Below are 19,851 nucleotides of genomic sequence, written 5' to 3'. Positions count from 1 at the left end.
GAAGAATTTGGGTTATTGTGTTTTAATCCTCTCAGAGGTTTAAAAATGTATATAGTGTGTAGTTGACACACTAAAGTCCCCTGGGTATTGGATGTCAGTGAGTCTCTGAAGAGCCCACAGGCCCCCACCCAAGTCCCAGGTTACCTGGTCCTCAGAGAAACAGAACAAATCCTAGGCCAGATGTATATTTTCCTATAATGAAAATGATTTAAAATGCCTACTGTGAAAACTTAAAAACAATCTTATGGATTAAATAAATTAAAATTCTTCCATTTGATGGAATCCCATGCAGTTCTTAAAATATCAGTACATGTACTTGCAGAAGTGTATCTATTGGCATGGAAAGAAATTACAATTCTAATTACAGTTAAAACTGAAAAAGCAGATTACAAAATAGTGTGAACAGAGATTCCCTCTTTTTTTGTAAAAATGAAATGTATATGTAAAATTCTGAATGATAAACCAAAGTGCTTAATTTTAAATGTTAAAAACCAAATGAATTTAATTTTCTTCTTTTTGTTTTGCTGTATTTTGTAAAATTTTGACAATGCACATGTTACTTGTGTAACTTTAATGATTATTTTAAAATATCTGCTAAATTCAATGCTCATTGAATGCTGAAGCAGAGCGCTATGTATAGTATGGTTTTAAAGGAGGTTCACAGTATGCTTTTCACTAAGCACTGTTTCTTGGCCACATTTTCAAATATATAGCTGATTTTAAATTGATATAAGTTGACAGGTAACCTTTTAGATGAATAAGTAACAATGTGATTTTTAGAAATTTTCTGACAAAAGGAGAAAATGCATTTTCGTCAGATATATTGTAACTATTTGATGAGCTGTCTTAGTGGTTCCTTCAGAAACAAGGAGCCTTAGATTGGAGTTGTACTTATGCATATGTACCTATACATGTATATATACAAAGGACAGTGTTTTCCGAATTGTAGGAGGAGTGACACAAAGTCACTGTGTGTGATGAATAACATTTTTTAAAAGAATTATTGTTTCGTGTAAGTAAATTATCAGTAATTTTTAACAAAGTTCCTTCTAGGAAATATTCATTTTGAAATAAGTCATGTAGGCCCTTCCTAAGACTTATTTAGTATCTACTATTAACCAAAAGTGGAATTGAAGGAGCAATTATTAATTTATTCTAGTCTTATTAGTTTTACAAAACTTTGATTTCATTGCACATAATTGGTAATCATAATGCAATCATCTTAATCTGTTAGAGCTAGTAAATTTTAAAAGCTGTAAACTAAAATCTCTATTTTTTAATCTCTTTTGTCTTTATTGTTTTAACAAAACATGTCAGTACTCAGTTTTAAAAAAATAGAGAAACATTACTACAAATTTTTAATATTACAGTAATACTTAGATTTTTTTAAGAATGTAAAGATTGTAAAAGCAACATACTAATTGACAAATATTGAATATTAAATTTGTTATTTTTTTGTGTTAAATCTTTTACTTTTTAAAAATATCACATTTCTATTTTTTAATTTAATTTAATTTAATTTAATTATTTATTTTTGGCTGCATTGGATCCTCGTTGCTGCGCGCGGGCTTTCTCTAGTTGCGGCGAGCTGGGGCTACTCTTTGTTGCGGTGCTCGGGCTTCTCATTGCGGTGGCTTCTCTTGTTGCAGAGCAAGGGCTCTAGGCGCGTGGGCTTCAGTAGTTGTAGCACGCAGGCTCAGTAGTTGTGGCACACGGGCTTAGTTGCTCTGCGGCATAGGGGGTCCTCCCAGACCAGGGCTCAAATCCATGTCCCCTGCATTGGAAGGCGGATTCTTAACCACTGTGCCACCAGGGAAGCCCCTTTAAAAATGTCACATAAAAATGTCACATTTCTTTTCTTAGAATATATCTCATCCAAATACACATCTCATTTTCTGCTAAAGCTCTATCTAAAATATTTGGCTAAGAGGGAAAAGATTTTTAAGTATTTCATATCATGCTGAGATGAATAAATAGACTCTACTGGTTGGAACTCCATAAATTGGACATCACATTAAAAGTTTTGTAAATACAAAGAGACAGCTGTTGCCCTTCAATGTATGAACCTCTCCATTTTAAAAAACAACAGCTCTTCACCGTTTTGATTTCCTTTCTTCGTTGTCTCTTTTACTTTGTTTTTCTAATCAGGATAAATTCATGAGATAAGAAAAAAAATGGCATCTAGAGTAAATACCAGTTTCACTTTGATTCCCAACCAGAAATACAGACGTCGTAATCATCGATCCAACCGTTTTTCCAACATTCTTGACCCAGATTCTCAGCCCTTATCAACGCTTGGAAATTTTAAAGCCTTGCCATTGGAAATATTCCAAATAATCTTAAGATGTTTGTCAGGTGAGGTTTGGGGACTATGAGTAGGCTACATGGACAATTGAATGTTTTATTTTCCCCAAGAACTAGTTTGTCATCTTAGGCCCTGCTAGAATGTTAATGGTGTTCACATTGTTTATTTTTAAAATTTCATCAGTGTTAGGTAAGTGCTACTTAAAGAAAATATGATACTCAAATGCTTTAAAACATGCTTCTAATTATAATGACATGGTAATTTGACTGTTACATCCCCAATGTTTCTAATTCATTGAGAACTAGAGTTAAAACAATTTTAAGATTTTCCTTTTCCCCCACTTTTATTATTTATTTATTATTTAGTATTAATATTATTGTTATTAATCTATTATAAATTAATAGATTGTGCTAATAGTGATGTTCTTGTATTTAAGCCGTTCATATATGTGTGTGTGTGTGTGTGTGTGTGTGTATATATATATACATATATATATATATATATATGTTTCTTTTGATAGTGAAGGATATCAGCGTGCTAAGCATGGTGTCCAAAACAGTCAGCCAGCACATTATTAGTTATATCTCAACCTCATCAGGAAGCAAAAGACTTTTACTACAGGACTTTCATAACCTTGAGCTGCCTGACAGGAGACAAAACTCCACTATATTGGAACACTACAGATCTCTAGGTAATTTATGTAATGTAATGAGAATTGTAACAAGTAAAGAACTATACTTAATTAAGGGGATTTTATTATACAATTCTGTAAGGCCTGTGCTAAATGGAATACTTCCTATTTCTATGATGCTTTTACTCTTCAGTGTAAGGACTTTCCCTTAATAACAGTGCCTTACACTTATATTTAAAGATGAGAGAATGCACTTTAAAGTGTCAGTCCTTGTGATTTCATGTGGATACAATGTCACCTGTGCTTATTGTCTAGGTGGCTTGCCAGTTTAGGAAATTGATGTATTTTCTATGCTTTACTTCCTGTGAATCTAATGAGTTTTATCTCTGTACTGCTTTTCCCTTTCAACCATAATCTAGTTCTTAAAATAGAAATTTAAGCATATTATTGTGAAAAATCACTTATTCTCTTATCAGAAACAGTGGTTTTCTTTTTTTTAAAGCACTGTGCATATTTACTAATAAATCATAATGCTATTATTAAATTAACCTTATCAAAAGAAATTCTGGACAATTTCTTCCCTTGATTTGTAATCATTTATGTCTTTTACCCCATTCATTGATTTCATTCTCCCTAAGAGTGCTGAAAAAAAATTCTAATTTTGACTTGACTAATGACACCAGTTTAATTATGAAGCTACTTATAATTAACCAAAACATGGCAATAAAATTAAATATCAGAGTGATGTTGAGATGTAAATAAAGGCATAAGAGTAAGTTACCTTTTAGTAGCCCAAGGATGCCTAGCTTTAAGATAATAAAATAAGACTATACAGATATGTAAATACACCAAAGTGTATTTGACAGGTATACTTAGTAAGGCTAAATGAAAGGTCTGTAATCTGGTTACAATGTTATTGGTTTCAGTATTTATGATTAGGCTTTGTGAAGCCTGTAACAGAATACGGCAATTACTTTTTGCTACTTGTTATTGTGAATATCTTTTTTTCCAATATCATCGGATGCTGAGGAAGGCTACTTGGGAAAAACTTATTCTTTAGTTTTAATTTGAAAGAATTTTTTCTCCCTGACCAGATTCAATTGCATAAACAAACAAAATAGCATTAAGACAATTATGTGGATAATTCAGTTAAAAATACAAATATGTATTGATCTCAAAAGCTAGCTTTTAAAAATGGTTTTACTCATGTAATGATTTCAACCTTCCATTTAAATTTTGTGCAGACACCTAGCTTATGACTAATTCTTTAGACAAATGTTTGATGTACTTACCATTTCCTCATGTTGCCATTCCTATCTGATCTGTTCTTGTTTTCCGACATTAAAATAACATTTTCAGAATTCTCCATTCTAAGGATTATAAATTTTAATTTGCTTCTTCATACAAAACAGAGCAGATGGCCAGTGTGGAAAGAACATTACATCTGACTCTATTTTAGTGGGAAGAAATTAAAGAAGTTAGTCTCTAAAGGGTATAGCAGAGCACCTGTGTTAAAAGAATAAGTAAGTCAGCCAGTATTGTTTTTTGGGTTTTTTTTTTTGCGGTACACGGGCCTCTCACTTTTGTGGCCTCTCCCGTTTCGGAGCACAGGCTCGGGACACGCAGGCTCATTGGCCATGGCTCACGGGCCTAACTGCTCCGCGGCATGTGAGATCTTTTCGGACCGGGGCACGAACCTGCATTCCCTGCATCGGCAGGCGGACTCTCAACCACTGTGCCACCAGGGAAGCCCAGCCAGAATTGGTTTTTATGGTAAATTGAAACCCTTAAAAATAGGCGTTCTACATTAGAAAAAGCAACCAACATACAATTATAGCTTACAATTCCCCAGCTATGATATGCCATGGGACTGGATGCCAAAACATGAAAGGAAGAGAACTCAGCCTGAAAACTAAACACTGAAAATGTCTTTTTATGTACAATAATAAGGAGGGCTTATGTTTAAAACTCAATTCTGGTCATGTGTTGCCCAAACATAGCAACTTCTAAAAATAGATTCAATTCCCATAGAGGCTACAGAATTATATATAAAGTAGTTATTATATTATGTAAAAAAGTAAATGCAGAGAAGATGAAAACTGAAGAAAGTCATGATATTCAGATATATATTTTCCTACCATGTATCTTATTTTTAGTTTGAGGACATTTGGCCTTATAGGAATGTTAACAATGTATTGCCATTTTAGGAAAACAGAACACTTAGAGGAAATAAATCATAACCATACACTTCCTGTCACTGTAGTTCAAGTTACATATCTCACTGGGAAATTGAAGGTTTTTTTTTCTTTTTTAAATATCTAAACACAAAATTCTATACATTCTTAACATGCAAGCCCCATAAAAGGATATCTCTGAAGGAAGAGATAAATATTTCATCCAAACTGGATACTTTCTGTGAGAGAAAAACCGACTTCTAATCTCTGAAATTTTAAATACTTACGACTTCAAGTTTTTGTATTTGGAGAAAGGAGTACAAAATCTCTTTTCTCATTCTTTCCATTAGCAACTCTTAAAACATTTTTCATGGTGGACATGAGCTTAATTTTAAGAGGTATTGGAATATGTTTTCTATGGAATAAAGACAGCAGAGTTTCCCTGTTTTGTTTTGTGTTTGGTTATTGTATCTTTTAAAATCTGAACACTTTCTCATATCTGTACTATACCATCAATTTCACAATTTTTTGTAAGCTTTTATGCCATAGCCTCTTAGGTGGACACCAGAGTCACTTGGTAAACACCATATATGTGTTTTGCACCCTTCCTCCCAAACTTCCTCTTAAAAACTCTATCAGCTCACAATCCACTATCGTATACTTGACTTTAAGGAAACATTATGCTGTGAGTTATAGATATTCTTAAGTTAATTACATTGTTGTCATTTTTTCATATGTCTCTTTACTTTCTCAGGTCTACTGTTTAAAAGATGTACATTGCTGCTACCCACAAAGGAAAGACTGAAGTACATTCACAAGATACTCGCAGAAGTAAGATCATACTTCTGAATTAGCTCACAGTCTTGATTGCCAGTAAATATATTTTATTATTAATGTCTTATACTCATTTTAAATCTATCTTTAATTAGTGGAATTTCATAAATTGGTACTAAAAAGTTGGCTGATGATAATCTAATACTTTACCAAGTGCTCAGAGATTATAAAACACCAAAATGTAGTATAGGAGTATTTTACTTATTATAAAATAATTTTTACATATAACTAAGTACATCATTCAAGTTTATTAGGTTTATCGGAGTAATAAAAGTATTTTTACCTCATGTGGGAATTCTGAGGTTGTTTTAAAGTGGTGATTTAGATATTTTATTAAAATGAAAATTATTTCCAAATGTTAACATTTTACTATTTAAATATTTGTGTTAAAACTATTTTTAATACATAAAATGACAAACCTTTTATGATAATTTATGACTTGGAAATGTGTATCAATATGTTTGGGCATAATCTCTGTTAAGACATTGAGTTTTACTATATAAACCCAATATATATCTAATACTGCTGATTCAGTTTTACACTCAATAGTATGCAAACTGTTTCTGATCCACTGGCTTTTTTCATGTCAGTGTTTGCATTGAGTTCAGCTGTATGTTATTGCAGCAGCTTCCAAGATGATCTTTCTGCCATTCACTTCTTCACTTCCCAAGACATTCTAAATGCTGAATCACTTACATCAAATTAATTTTCTTGCTTTTAAAAATATTTCCGTGGCTACTCAATTTCATCAAGATAAGGTCCAAAGTCCACAGGTGGTATTTAGGGGGTTCCCCCTGACAGTGCAGCCTTACTTTCTACTACTTTGAGCCTAATTAAGCTGCTCATATCTTTCTGTCCAAATGAATATTTAAAATTTTTACCTCTATACCATTTTGCCCTATTGTTTCCCTCACCAATACTATCTATTGATTATCTTTGAATCCTACTTAAAGACATTGCTTGTTTCACATCCTTCATAAGCTTTTTTAATCATTCTCAAAATTATCCTTTCCCTGCTTTCATTGTATCTGATATGTTTATTTGGTCATTTTAGCATTTATACATACTTTATCCTGAAATATAAAATTAATTTCATGTATGTATATCTTATTGTTCTAAATAAAGTGTGAGCTCCTTGAGGCAAAGACTTTGTTTTATATTTCATAATCCCCACCTATATAACATGTGACTAATCAGTTATTTAGTGTTTTAGTTATTTTCAGTTTAGACTGAAAACAATCCTTGCATATTTCCATTAAATTTGAATGTCAAATCATTGCACAGTTGCAGTGAAAAGGAGGAATTAACAGTTGTTCTCTTTACAGGTTTCCTGTTTTAAATTTAACGGCTGTGTAACTCCATTGCAATGTTTAGGATTACCATGTTACGGCATGTTTTTACAGGTACATTTTTTTTTTAGTGAAAGAAGAAAAGGAATTCTTTTTGAACTGTTATCAAGTAGAGCATGTAATCTGTCTTTCTATAGGATAATAAAAGTAATAATGATCTAAAAAGAAAACAAAATAACATTGTAAATGTTTGAGAATGTGTTAATCCAATAATATGTTTGCCACCTCAGATTTTCTTCTTGGATTTCTCACTGGTAAGAAATGTTTAACCCTTATTTGCTCTATACCCATGTCCTTGAAGTTTCCAGCCAACTGTAATGACTAGAAATATTGTGGGGTAGAGGGTGTGTGTGTGCAATGAGTTTTAAGTCTTGTGCTAGTTATTTAAGATGTGATCTTAGAAATGAACTGTATAAAAAAAGTAGTAACTATAGGAAATGATAGGGATAACTAACCTTTTTGTGGTAATTATTTTGCTATATATATATAATTACTATGTTATATGTCTTTAACTTATACAATGTTATACATCAGTTATATCTCAATAAACCTGGGAGGGGGGAAGAAATCAACTGCATGATTTTAAGAACATTTTTTACTATTTTATTATAAACATTATAATAATAACATTATTATTAATGCTGTTCAATATATTATTAATATATTGCACTGTTCTAAGCAGTTTACATGTATTAACTTACTTAAATATTACAGCAACCTTATGAGGTTTACAACAATCTTACAACAGTCTTGCTTATAACCCATCCTGCCAGCCAGCCACCATCTGCATGTACAGATTCCAGGGGCATAGGCCCTCCTTCTAGCCCTCTTCCAAGATAGATAGATTTCTGCTTTTTCTTTTTCCCTTTGGAACAGGTAATATGAGCCCATGTATTCATATAAAATTCAAAAGGTACAAAATGGTATAAAGTGAATATTAAGTCTCCTCCCAGGCCTGTTCCTTGTTCACAGAGTTCCCTTCAACAGAAGTAACCACTGTGAGCAGTTTCTATTATGTCCTTCCAAAGAGAATAAGATTCATTTTTAAACTACTGAAATATAGTTCAACTATTTTAAGAAAAATTGATATGATTAATCAACTTTTTCAAAATCTACATATAATTGAATACCATTTGAATTTTTCATATATGTTTAACTGTACATTCTGGTCTCCTCAAAGATAATTACTATATTTGGTCCTAATAAAAATTGTTTTTTGTTCACACCCAAATGTCGTAAATAAATGCTCATGATTGTCACATTAAAATGAGGTCATTATCATTTGTAAGCAATATCATAACTGATAGCTAGAGGGGACCAAAAGGGTTCTACTGTAGTCTAAGCCACAGTATGGTTGTGAGTCAGATGTCTAAAGTTGTATCTATACTGTCAGAGTTTAGGATTCAGTACCATTTAGTTCCCTGAAAAGATACTCCCTATGCAACCAAAAAGAAACTGGATTTTGGAGCATTTCTAGGTTTTGTTTATATAAAATTTCCTATGAATTTGAACAGTTCCATAGTGGATAAAAATTGCACATTGCCTCGATTTTATACTACAGCAGTTATGGTCATAAGGCAATAGTGACTTATGTTTTGATTTGATGGTTTGAACATCTGAAATGTTTCCTTTATCATCCTCAGACCTTAACAGCAGGATGGGATGAACTTGAGTGCCATCGTGTTTATAACTTCTTATGTGAGCTGACTAATCTCTCCCGCAACATGCAGACAGTTGTCTGCAGCAAACCAGGTAAAGAACTAAAATTCAGAGATAACCTTATACAGAGATTAAAATAGAAAAAAAAAAGTATAGTTCTAAAGTGTATTTCAAAATAAATTGTGGCATTCGCTTGTAGTAAAAAGATAAAGAGATGTAAGGGAATGATAAACACTGAATCAGATAGTGAGGCAGAAGTGGCCTGTGATTAGAGAAAGAGAAGCTCTCAGAGGGCTTCAACCACATTAATAATATTTTATTCCTTAAGCTGGTGGAAGATACAAAGGTGTTCATTATAGTATTTTTTAAACTACTATATATACCTGAAATAGTTCATATTTTAAAAATTATAAGAGGGACTTTCCTGGCAGTCCAGTGGTTAGGACTCCATGCTTCCACTGTGTGTGATCCCTGGTCGGGGAACTAAGATCCTGCATGCCGCACGGTGCAGCCAAAAAAAAAAATTAAAAGAACCCTACAATTTAGCAATTTCACTCTGAGAAACTCCCACAGTATGCACAAGGAGACGTATAAGAATGAGCATTGCAGCATGTAACCAGGGAAAGCTGCAAACAAAGTAATGCCTGTTGTCAGGAGAATGGATAAATGAATTATGGCATATTTATACAATTAAAACCATTAGTAGTGGGCTTCCCTGGTGGTGCAGTGGTTGAGAATCTGCCTGCCAATGCAGGGGACATGGGTTCGAGCCCTGGTCCCGGAAGATCCCACACGCCACGGAGTAACTAAGCTCGTGTGCCACACCTATTGAGCCTGCACTCTAGAGCCTGCAAGCCACAACTACTGAGCCCACGTGCCACAACTGCTGAAGCCCACATGCCTAGAGCCTGTGCTCCGCAACAAGAGAAGCCACCACAATGAGAAGCCTGCGCACCACAACAAAGGGTAGCCCCCGCTCGCTGCAACTAGAGAGAAGCCCATGCACAGCAACGAAGACCCAATGCAGCCAAAAATAAAAATAAAAAAATAAATTTATTTAAAAAAAACCGTTAGTAGTTAAAATGAATTAACTAGAGCCATGTGTCTTACTATGGATAAATCTCAAAATATAATTTGAGAAAAAAAGGTTACCAAACAATGCTTTTAATATGATACCATTTATATACATATTAAAAACATGCAAAACAATTCTATATATTCTTTATGGTTATATACATATGTAAAAAAGTATAAAAACATAGTTGGGAGGTATGATAGTTAATTTTGGGTGTCAACTTGGGTAGGCCACAGTACCCAGATATTTGGTCAAACATTATTCTAGATGTTTCTTTGAAGTTATTTTTTAGATGAGATTAACATTTAACTCAGTAGATTTTGAGTAAAGTAGATTACCCTCCATAATGTGAGTGGGCCTCATCCAATCACTTGAAGGCCTTAACAGAAAAAGACTCCCCTCCCCAAACAAGAAAGAATTCTACCAGCAGACTGCCTTTGGACTTGAACTAGAACTCTTCTCTTGTCTGCAGCCTCCCACCCTACCCTGCAGATTATGGACTTGCCAAGCTTCCAGAATCCTCATGAGCAAATTCCTCAAAATAAATCCTTCTCTATGTATATACACACATCCTGTTAGTTTTGTTTCTCTAGAGAAAGCTGACTAATACAGGAGGGATAAAACCCCATTCAAGATGGTGATTACCTCTGGGGAGGAAGTTGATTGGGACTGATACACAAGAAGTTTTAACTATATCAGAATGTTTTATTTATTTTTAAAAATCTGAAGCAAATATAGCAAAAAACTAAAGATTTGACAAAGCTAACTGATCAGTACACAGTGTTTGTTATAGTATCTCTGCTTTTCTGTCAGCTTGAAATATTTCATCATGAAACAAATCATGGCAGATTTTTATTTTAAAGGCAGACATAGAAGCCCAATGAAACAATAACAAAATTAATTTATCATGTCTCTCTCTTGATCAAAAAGTTTTATTAGCTTCCTTATATCTTCAAAATAAAGCTCAAACTGTTTATATTGGCCTTCATATTCTAATCCTAACTTACTTTTTCAAAATTATTGCCTACTACCTCTGTATCAGTTTGACATAGGCATATTGCTCTACTCACTGTATCTCAGACATGTCTTACACATTTCTACCTCATACCTTTTATTCATTCTCTCTTTTTCCTGAAATACCATCTCTCCTTTTTACCCTTTAAGACCCAATTTACCTGACCTCCTCTGTAAAGCCTTTCCTGATGTTCCCAGACCTGCAATAATCTCTCTCCTCTAAACTTCTGTGTTACTTGACTTACATCAGGAGACACTTACATATGGCCTTAGTGCATTGGCAGACTTTCCATTTACACTTGTCTTATCTACAAGTAAGTAGAACATAAATGGTATAAAAATATAAAATGTAAAATGGTACCACCACCAGGGAAAACAGTTTGGACATTCCTCAAAAAGCTAAAGGTGGAGTTATCATATGACTCAGCAATTGCACTCCTAGGTACATAACTAAGGAAATTGAGAGCAGGAACAAGGACAAATACTTGTACACCAGGGTTCACTGAAGCATTATTTTCAGTAGCCAAAAACTGGAAACAACCCAAGTGTTCATAATAGACGAATGAATAGACAAAATGTGGCATATACATACAATGGAATATTATTCACTCATAAAAAGGGGTGAAGTTTTGATACAGGCCACAACATGGATGAACACTAAAAATCTATGCTAAGGGGCTTACCTGGTGGCACAGTGGTTAAAAGTATGCCTGCCAGTACAGGGGACACAGGTTTGAGCCCTGGTCCGGGGAGATCCCACATGCCATGGAACAGCTAAGCCTGTGTCCCACAACTACTGAGCCTGCGCTCTAGAGCCTGCGAGCCACAACTGCTGAGCCCAAGTACCACAGCTACTGAAGTCCGTGCGCTTAGAGCCCGTGCGCCACAGCCAGAGAAGCCACCACAATGAGGAGCCTGCGCACCGCAATGAAGAGTAGCCCCCACTCACTGCAACTAGAGAAAGCCCATGCGCAGCAATGAAGACCCAACGCAGCCAAAAGTAAAATAAAATTAATTAATTAATTAAAAAAAGAACATATATGCTAAGTGAAATAAGTCAGACAAAAAAGACAAATATTGTATGATTCCACTTATGTGAGGTACCTAGAACAGGCAAATTCATAAAAACAGAAAGTAGATTAGAGGTTACCAGGATGTGGGAAGATGGGGAATGCAGAGTTATTGCTTAATGGTTACAGAGTTTCTGTCTGAGATGAAAAATTTTAGTGTAAGACAGTGGTGATGGTTGAACAACGCTGTGACTGTAATTGATGCCACTGCATTGTATAGTTTAAAAATGGTTAAAATAGCAAATTTTATATCATATGTATTTACCACAATTTAGGAAAATAATGTAATATATCAAAAACTGTTGAATTATATACATGTATACCCTTTATATACATTAAAGGGTAATTTACATACATACAGTATGTAAATTATATATATTTCAATAAAGCTGTTTAAAAAAAACCGTGAGATACCACTTCATACCCACTAGGATGGCTAGAACCAAAAAGTCAGATAACAAGCGTTGGTGAGAATGTGGGGAATTTGGAGCCCTCGTACATTGCTGGTGGGAATGCAAAATGGTGCAGTCACTTTGGAAACAATCTGGTAGTTATTCAATAATTAAATATAGAGTTACCATATGACCCAACAATCCCATTCCTAGGTATATCCTCAAGAGAAACGAAAACATATGTCCATACAGAAACTTGTACATGAATGTTAATAGCAACATTGTTCATAATAGCCAAAAGGTGAGACAACCCAAATATCCATCGATGAGTGAATCGATAAAAAATGTGGTATATCTATACAATGGAATATTATTTGGCCATAAAAAGGAATGAAGTATTGATACTTACCATAACATGGATATACCTTGAAAACATACTAAGGGGACTTCCCTGGTGGTCCAGTGGTTGAGAATCCGCCTTCCAATGCAGGCAACATGGGTTCCATCCCTGGTCGGGGAACTAAGATCCCACATGCCACGGGGCAACTAAGCCCACAACTACTGAACCCACGCGCTCTGGAACACACGCGCCACAACTAGAGAAGCTCATGCACTGCAATGAAAAGATCCCGCATGCCACAACTAAGACCCAACACAGCCAAATAAATAAATAGAAAATACGTATTAAAAAAAAAAAAACATGCTAAGGAAAGAAGTCAGTCACAAAAAACCACCTACTACGTGACTTCATTCATATGAAGAATAGGAAAATCTATAGAGATGGCAAGTAGTGCTTAGTGCTGGGTGTGGTAAAGGGCAGAAGGATAGGAGAGTGATAGCTAAAAGAGCAGGGTTTCTTTTTGAGGTAATCAAGATGTTCTAAAATTTACTTGCTAATGGGCGCATATATCTGTGAATATACTAAAAAGAAAGTTGAATTGTACACTTTAAATTGGTAAATTTTATGGGGTGTGAATTGTATCCCAATAAAGTTGTTTTAAAAAAAGTAGTTCCTTGATAATCTCAAATTTTTACAGAGTAAAATGAAGTAACACTCTCAGTACAAAGCATTTAATGATGTATGTCTTGACCTATCCAATATGCATATCAATCTTTCTAGGAAGAATTGTTTACAGTGCTTTTGTCTTCATAGGAATTGCCACAAAACTGGAGTTATGGATCAGACTGTTCTGTAGGAACGTTTTTCTTGATCCTTGGACCCGTCGAAGTGATTCTGCATTTTGGTTGACGTGCATATTAAAACCATGGCCAATGGTGAATCAGGCAAGATTACTGTATATCATCTTCGGACCAGTAGCTCCTCAAGATGGTGAGCATCCATTTCTTTGGGATGTATGTTACAAAATTGGTTAATTACTTTCACTTTAGGAAACATATCTTTCTGTACCTGCTTAGTTTCATCATTCCTAATAAGTAAACCATGTTTCATAAATGTATATACTACATTGACTTGTATATAACTTAAGCATCAAGACAGAAATTGTTCTGCTGCAGGCCATTTCCAAATATATTCTCATCATCTCTGATTTACCCAAAATAACTGCATTTCGGGCTTCCCTGGTGGCGCAGTGGTTGAGAGTCCGCCTGCCGATGCAGGGGACACGGGTTCGTGCCCCGGTCCGGGAAGATCTCACATGCCACGGAGCGGCTAGGCCCGTGAGCCATGGCCGCTGAGCCTGCGCGTCCGGAGCCTGTGCTCCACAACGGGAGAGGCCACAACAGTGAGAGGCCCGCGTACCGCAAACAAACAAACAAACATTATTATTATTTTTTTAAATATATTTATTTATTTATTTTGTCTGTGTTGGGTCTTCGTTGCTGCACACGGGCTTTCTTTAGTTGCAGTGAGCAGGGGCTACTCTTCCTTGCGGTGTGCAGGCTTCTCATCGCGGTGGCTTCTCTTGTTGCGGAGCACGGGCTCTAGGCGCACAGGCTTCAGTAGTTGTGGCACGTAGGCTCAGTAGTTGTGGCTCGCAGGCTCTAGAGCTCAGGCTCAGTAGTTGTGGTGCATGGGTTTAGTTGCTTTGAGGCATGTGGGATCTTCCTGGGCCAGGGCTCAAACCCGTGTCTCCTGCATTGGCAGGTGGATTCCCAACCACTGTGCCACCAGTGAAACCCTTTAAACATTATCTTAACTCAAGATTATATTTGCTGCTGTAGGGGACTAATAATGCAAGGGAAGCAATGTGGTAGTCAGAATTGATGTTTTACTTAATTTGGGGTGCATCATATTATTTTTTGCAATTTTTTGGCCTTTCTAATTAAGTTTTGCTTGGATGAATGTTAAAATTAGCATGTATTTAGTTCACACTGCCTTGTATCAGGAGTTAACTAGTTTAAAGTGTGTTGAGTGGCAGCAGGAAGCCAATCTGGGATCGAATTTTGTTTGTGTGTGTAATTCACAAAGAGAAATTGGTCAGAGGTAAATAATAAAAAATTGACTGGATTACTCTGTTTTGATATAAATGTCTGGAAAATTCTCAGATACAGCATGCTCTCTTTTTGGAAGTCTATCACTAGGTTTTATTTCATTTTAGTAAGATTACATCAATTGTTTATTTTAATTTCTGTTATGGGGTAGCATTATCTTTGAACCAGAAACAGTGTTTTGCTTGGTGAAACTACCTTTTCTTTTCCTCATTTAGCTATTGTTGCTGTGCTTCATCACATCAGTCAGAGACATTAAATTTATACTGTTATCAGAATTGATCTTTCATTATGAAAGTTAAAATGAAAGTAGCATATATAAGTAATGGATTCCGTTATGCAATCCAATTTCCTTTTTAAACAATCTGTGTAGTCTTTATCACAAAGCCAACTATTCTGTCATAGCCTAGCTTTTGTTTCAATTATCATTCAGGACAGGTGGTTTGGCAGAAAATGATAGAAGGACCTGCAGATGAACCCAGTCTGAAAGGTTTGGCTGATGCCATTAAATTACTGTATGATACAGGCACCAAAGAATGGACAGCAGATGATGTTATCAGTCTTGTAGATGAACTATCAGGTAAAAGGAATTATTTACCACATACAGTAATAGAAATTTGTTATTAGAATACAGTTATAAAATTGTAAGGACAACTCTATAGGTAACAAAAGAACTGCCTATTAGAAATCACTAAATGCTTTAAAATATTTAAAGTTTGTCTTTATGTTAGAAGAGAATGCATATAATCAACTTACTTTCCTTCCATTTTCCTTGCCAATTTTATAAATATGTATTTATTGCTATTATTTGAAAGCTTCATAATTTAATTAGCTTAATTATTCCCATTTTGAAGTTCTCAGAAACACGTCCGAATGTTGGGTAAGAAGAAGGCCCTTTCCTGTTGGTACTGGCGAGATGAAACAATGTTTCCCATTCCTGCATAATCCTTTAGATTCTAAAGTTTACAAGATTTCTTTCTTTAGCAGGATTACACCACCTTGTCTGTTGACCTATGTGTAGGAGAAATGCGTTGACTGTATTACTAGTATATTTGTGAGAGTCGCTGTGACTTGGCAATAAATAATCTCTGTCCCCGGTTGAATGCTGTAATCGGAAAACTAAAGCATTTTTTCTGAGATTCTCCCTCGGCACTGATTGTATATCCAATAAAGTAATATAATATTGCATGTATTTAATGATGTTTACTATAGCTATTGTGTAATTTCTCATTAAATAACGGTTCTTTCTTTAATAAAAGTGGTTCCCCGTGAGTGGCTTCTAGAGAATAATGCACATCTCCTAATCCTAAGTGGGAACAGCGTCTGTTTCACTTTCATGGCTAGTAAAGCTATGAATGGACGGGCCATTGAACTGGCAAGGCTGATAGTCTTTTTGGCTTTGGTAAGTATAAAGTAAGTTTTTTCTAGCAAATTGTTTAACATTATAGTTGACCTACTAGGGAGCTGCCCTGAAGGAACTGAAATATGTACGAAACATTTTGAAAGAATAAGTATTTAAGTATATATTTTTATATATACTTTATATATTTAAAAAAATTTTTAATTTATATAATAAACTATCATATCTGGAATCATTCCTTGTGTTAACCTCTCCCCACTTCATATCTGGATTGTCATTATACAGCTCTGCCAAGTTATATTCTTTTTTTTCCCTTAAATTCCATTTAAAAATAAAGCAGCCCTTATGATTTGCTCCAGGATAATCCCTGGGCAGCAGGGAGAGAAGGTGTAAGTGAGTGGTGGTAGAAGTGAAACAAGATTAGTAATTGTTGAAGCTAGGGAATGGATACTAGGGGTTCATAATACTACTCTCTTTACTTTTATATAGTTAAAATGTTTTTCAAAATAAAAACATTTAAAAATGTATTTAACACAAACTGAGTGTTTACTATGGGCCATACCTGTGAGAGATTTTAGGACTGTGGAAATTAATAGAACAAATCCCTGACCAAAAGCTGCTTACAGTCTTCTAAGCAATATCAAAGTATATATAAATAAATTCAGTGTGATAAGTGCAAAAATATGTAAAAAAAGATACAAAGGTATCAGAGAGGAGTCAATATTGGGTGGGCATAGAGTACAGAGAGGGCTTCCCCAATTCCAGTAGATATAAGTTTTTTAAATGAATAGGAAGTGTTCACCAGACAGAGGGGTTCGATTATTCAAGCATGTACCTGCATGTGTTGCATAGATATCTCATTTATTTGGCTTCCATCACAGATGCCAGCCCAACCAGTGCTTCAAAAGCAATGGAATAATCTTCAGTTGGCTGTTGTGAGGAATAATTGAATGTAATCCATTTTCTACAAAATGGAGACAGGATCTTCACCAACTCAACTGCTTAAAACATGAATGAAATCTCTGTGGCTCTTTTAAAATGTGAAGAAAGCTACTAAATTAATTGTATTCTAAATGTAAATGTTTATTTTAATAAGCAGAGGCCCTCAAAACAAAACAAAAAAAAGGAAAGAGAGAATTGGAACTGCATGACTATATCAGGGAACTATAAGCAGTTCAGTATTATTTCTGAAGGGAAAAATGTGCAGAAGAGGAGGAGATGGTAAGTTTAGATAGGAAGGGAGAGGCTAGGTAAGGCAGGGCCTGGTAGACCATTCTGTGGAGCCTGAACCACAGGAGCCACACTGCTGACAAGTTTTAGGAAGCAGGGAGACGTTGTCAGTTTTACGTTTTTGGAAGGTGAGTTTGGCCACACTGTAGTAAAAGGAATGGAGAGGAAACCGCTAGGGGTGGAGAAACCTTCTCCGGAAAGCCTTCTCTGTTTAACATCTCAACTCTGGTCATTAATTTTCTCTAAATGGCCTCAGATTTGTCTTCTCTTTATCTTCATTTACCAGTGGTGTTCTAAGGCCACTGTATGTGTGGGGTAAGTCATCTCCCAAAATAGATTGCAAGCTCTTTGAAATCCAGGACTATGCCACTTATTTCTTTCATAGTGCCTTGTACAGTGCTTTACACATAATAAGTAGGCAATATATCTTTCTTGTCAGGTTAACATTATTTAGTTACAGTACTATATAGTTTATTTTCATGCTCTATGTTATTTGGCTATGTGAGTTAAATTGACCATTTAAGATATTAGTAAATAAACCTTTTTCCTTTCAGTCAGTTTTACCTATAAACATGTAATTTTCACTTTATCTATCTTTTAAATAATAGAGAAATATTCCCTACTACTCTCAAGATGGAAAGTTGGTGTCACCATAGGGCTCTCTTGCCTGTTGAAATTGTTTGTCTGTCACCCTCATTGGACTCCTTGAAAATAGAGGCCATGTCTTTATGGCTTACCATTGTATCCCCAGCTCTTAGCATGTGCTCAATAAACACTTATTGAATGAATGAGCAGGAGCCTTATTTTTCATATGTTTAACAATTGTTTTCAATATTATTTCTTACATTAATAAACAAATATTCTATGATAATCTTTTTTTCTATGATAATCTTGAACCAGGCTTTTTTTACTTCACACTTTTCCCTACTAAATTTATACCATTTGAAAGCAAAGAAGTATTAGATATAAGAGCATTTCCCATTTATAGACTCAACATGATGTTATATGTATTAAATTCTGTAAAGTTATAAACGGTCATTGTTAATACCATTTTCAAATTCTACCGCTTTCTTCAAATAAAGATTTACCATAATGCTTTGTATGTCTAAATCAGGTATGTGAGAAAGAACTATACTGCATGGATTGGGCAGTTAAAATGATGCAAAAAGTCTGTAAAGTCTTTAGCACTCCAGTGGAAAGAAATAACTTCCTCCAGAGTGTGGCAAATGCATTTGCGTATGTGATAATGGAAATGCTACAATCAGTTCTGTCTGGTGAGTATGCATGTAGATGGTGCTCAGTTGTGAGTAAAGTGCATTCTAGTCTCCCCTTAAGATATAGATAATTCTGTGTAGACTTTTATATCCAAGCTAAAAATAGAAAAATCAGACATTGTTTTTCCATGAGATATATTTAGTTCCTGGTTTCGTCACTTTTTAAATCTGGTATTAGTTTTAATGGAAAATGTAAAGTTGAAGAGTCTGCTCTGAAAGGAACTAATTTCAATTCTGCACAGCAAAAAATTTTAACTTGCTTACTTAACCAACTATCATAATCATCATAATATTCTTTATTTGTACAGTTTACACATATAAATTTTTATAGTTTTATTAGGTGCCCAACAGGATAATTAACCCTATTTTACAGATGGGAAAACTAAGGCTTAGAGAAATTACCTGACTTGCCCAAGGTCATGAAGTTAGAAGCAATAAAGCGTGGACCAGCATCTTTTTCTTCTGATTTCTAATTCAGAGCTCTAAATATAATTCCATGATTTCAATGGTTAACGTCTGACTTAGGGAAAATCACTAACTAGTCTTCTGTTACATATTATTAGGGAAATTGGAACATCTTATGTTTCAAATAAATCATATATTTAGAAACTTAACTGTCATTTTCTTTTCCCTACTGTCTATTCCTGTGTATGGCATATGGAAGACCATGATGAAGACAACAGAAGCTTTCTGAATTTGTTCCATCTTGTGCATGCTCAGGCTAACTTCCATAAGGAGGTCCTGTGTTTGACCATGAATACTCTCTCTACCTAAATACTCAGAAAGCCTTGCATTCAGAAAATAACTCAGTGAACTAACTATTAGAAGAGTGCTAATTTTCCACACTCAGAGAATAGCATCCATGGGACTTTTTATCACCTAAGTAACCTAAGAATTCAAAAGCTGCATAAAAATTTAGAAGCAACTGCTTATACCATTATTAATATAAAACTTTCAGGCAAACCCAAGAATGTATTAAGATTTCTCTAGAAAACAAGCTGCTCTAGATTTTGGTAAACCTAACACCAAGCTAAAA

The 19,851-nt window shown here is 34.8% G+C and overlaps 1 protein-coding gene across 1 annotated transcript; it reads left to right on the top strand.

Annotated features, from left to right (window-relative positions):
- The first annotated feature begins 2,044 nt into the window (after window positions 1–2,044).
- On the top strand, window positions 2,045–19,661 carry FBXO47 (F-box protein 47). The gene is made up of 10 exons (XM_027094543.1): window positions 2,045–2,355; window positions 2,826–2,996; window positions 5,865–5,941; window positions 7,270–7,347; window positions 8,937–9,045; window positions 13,657–13,833; window positions 15,385–15,531; window positions 16,211–16,353; window positions 18,656–18,827; window positions 19,480–19,661. Exons 1-10 carry the CDS (start codon window positions 2,175–2,177, stop codon window positions 19,587–19,589), a joined length of 1,365 nt encoding a protein of 454 aa, XP_026950344.1. The 5' UTR covers window positions 2,045–2,174; the 3' UTR covers window positions 19,590–19,661.
- Window positions 19,662–19,851: the final 190 nt, after the last annotated feature.

Source organism: Aethalodelphis obliquidens, unplaced genomic scaffold (assembly GCF_003676395.1).
Source record: "Aethalodelphis obliquidens isolate GAN/ISIS:26980383/991018 unplaced genomic scaffold, ASM367639v1 scaffold89, whole genome shotgun sequence".
NCBI classification, from domain to species: Eukaryota; Metazoa; Chordata; class Mammalia; order Artiodactyla; family Delphinidae; genus Aethalodelphis; species Aethalodelphis obliquidens.
Note: the sequence above shows the minus strand (reverse complement) of the source record. Positions and strands in the feature narration are given on the sequence as shown.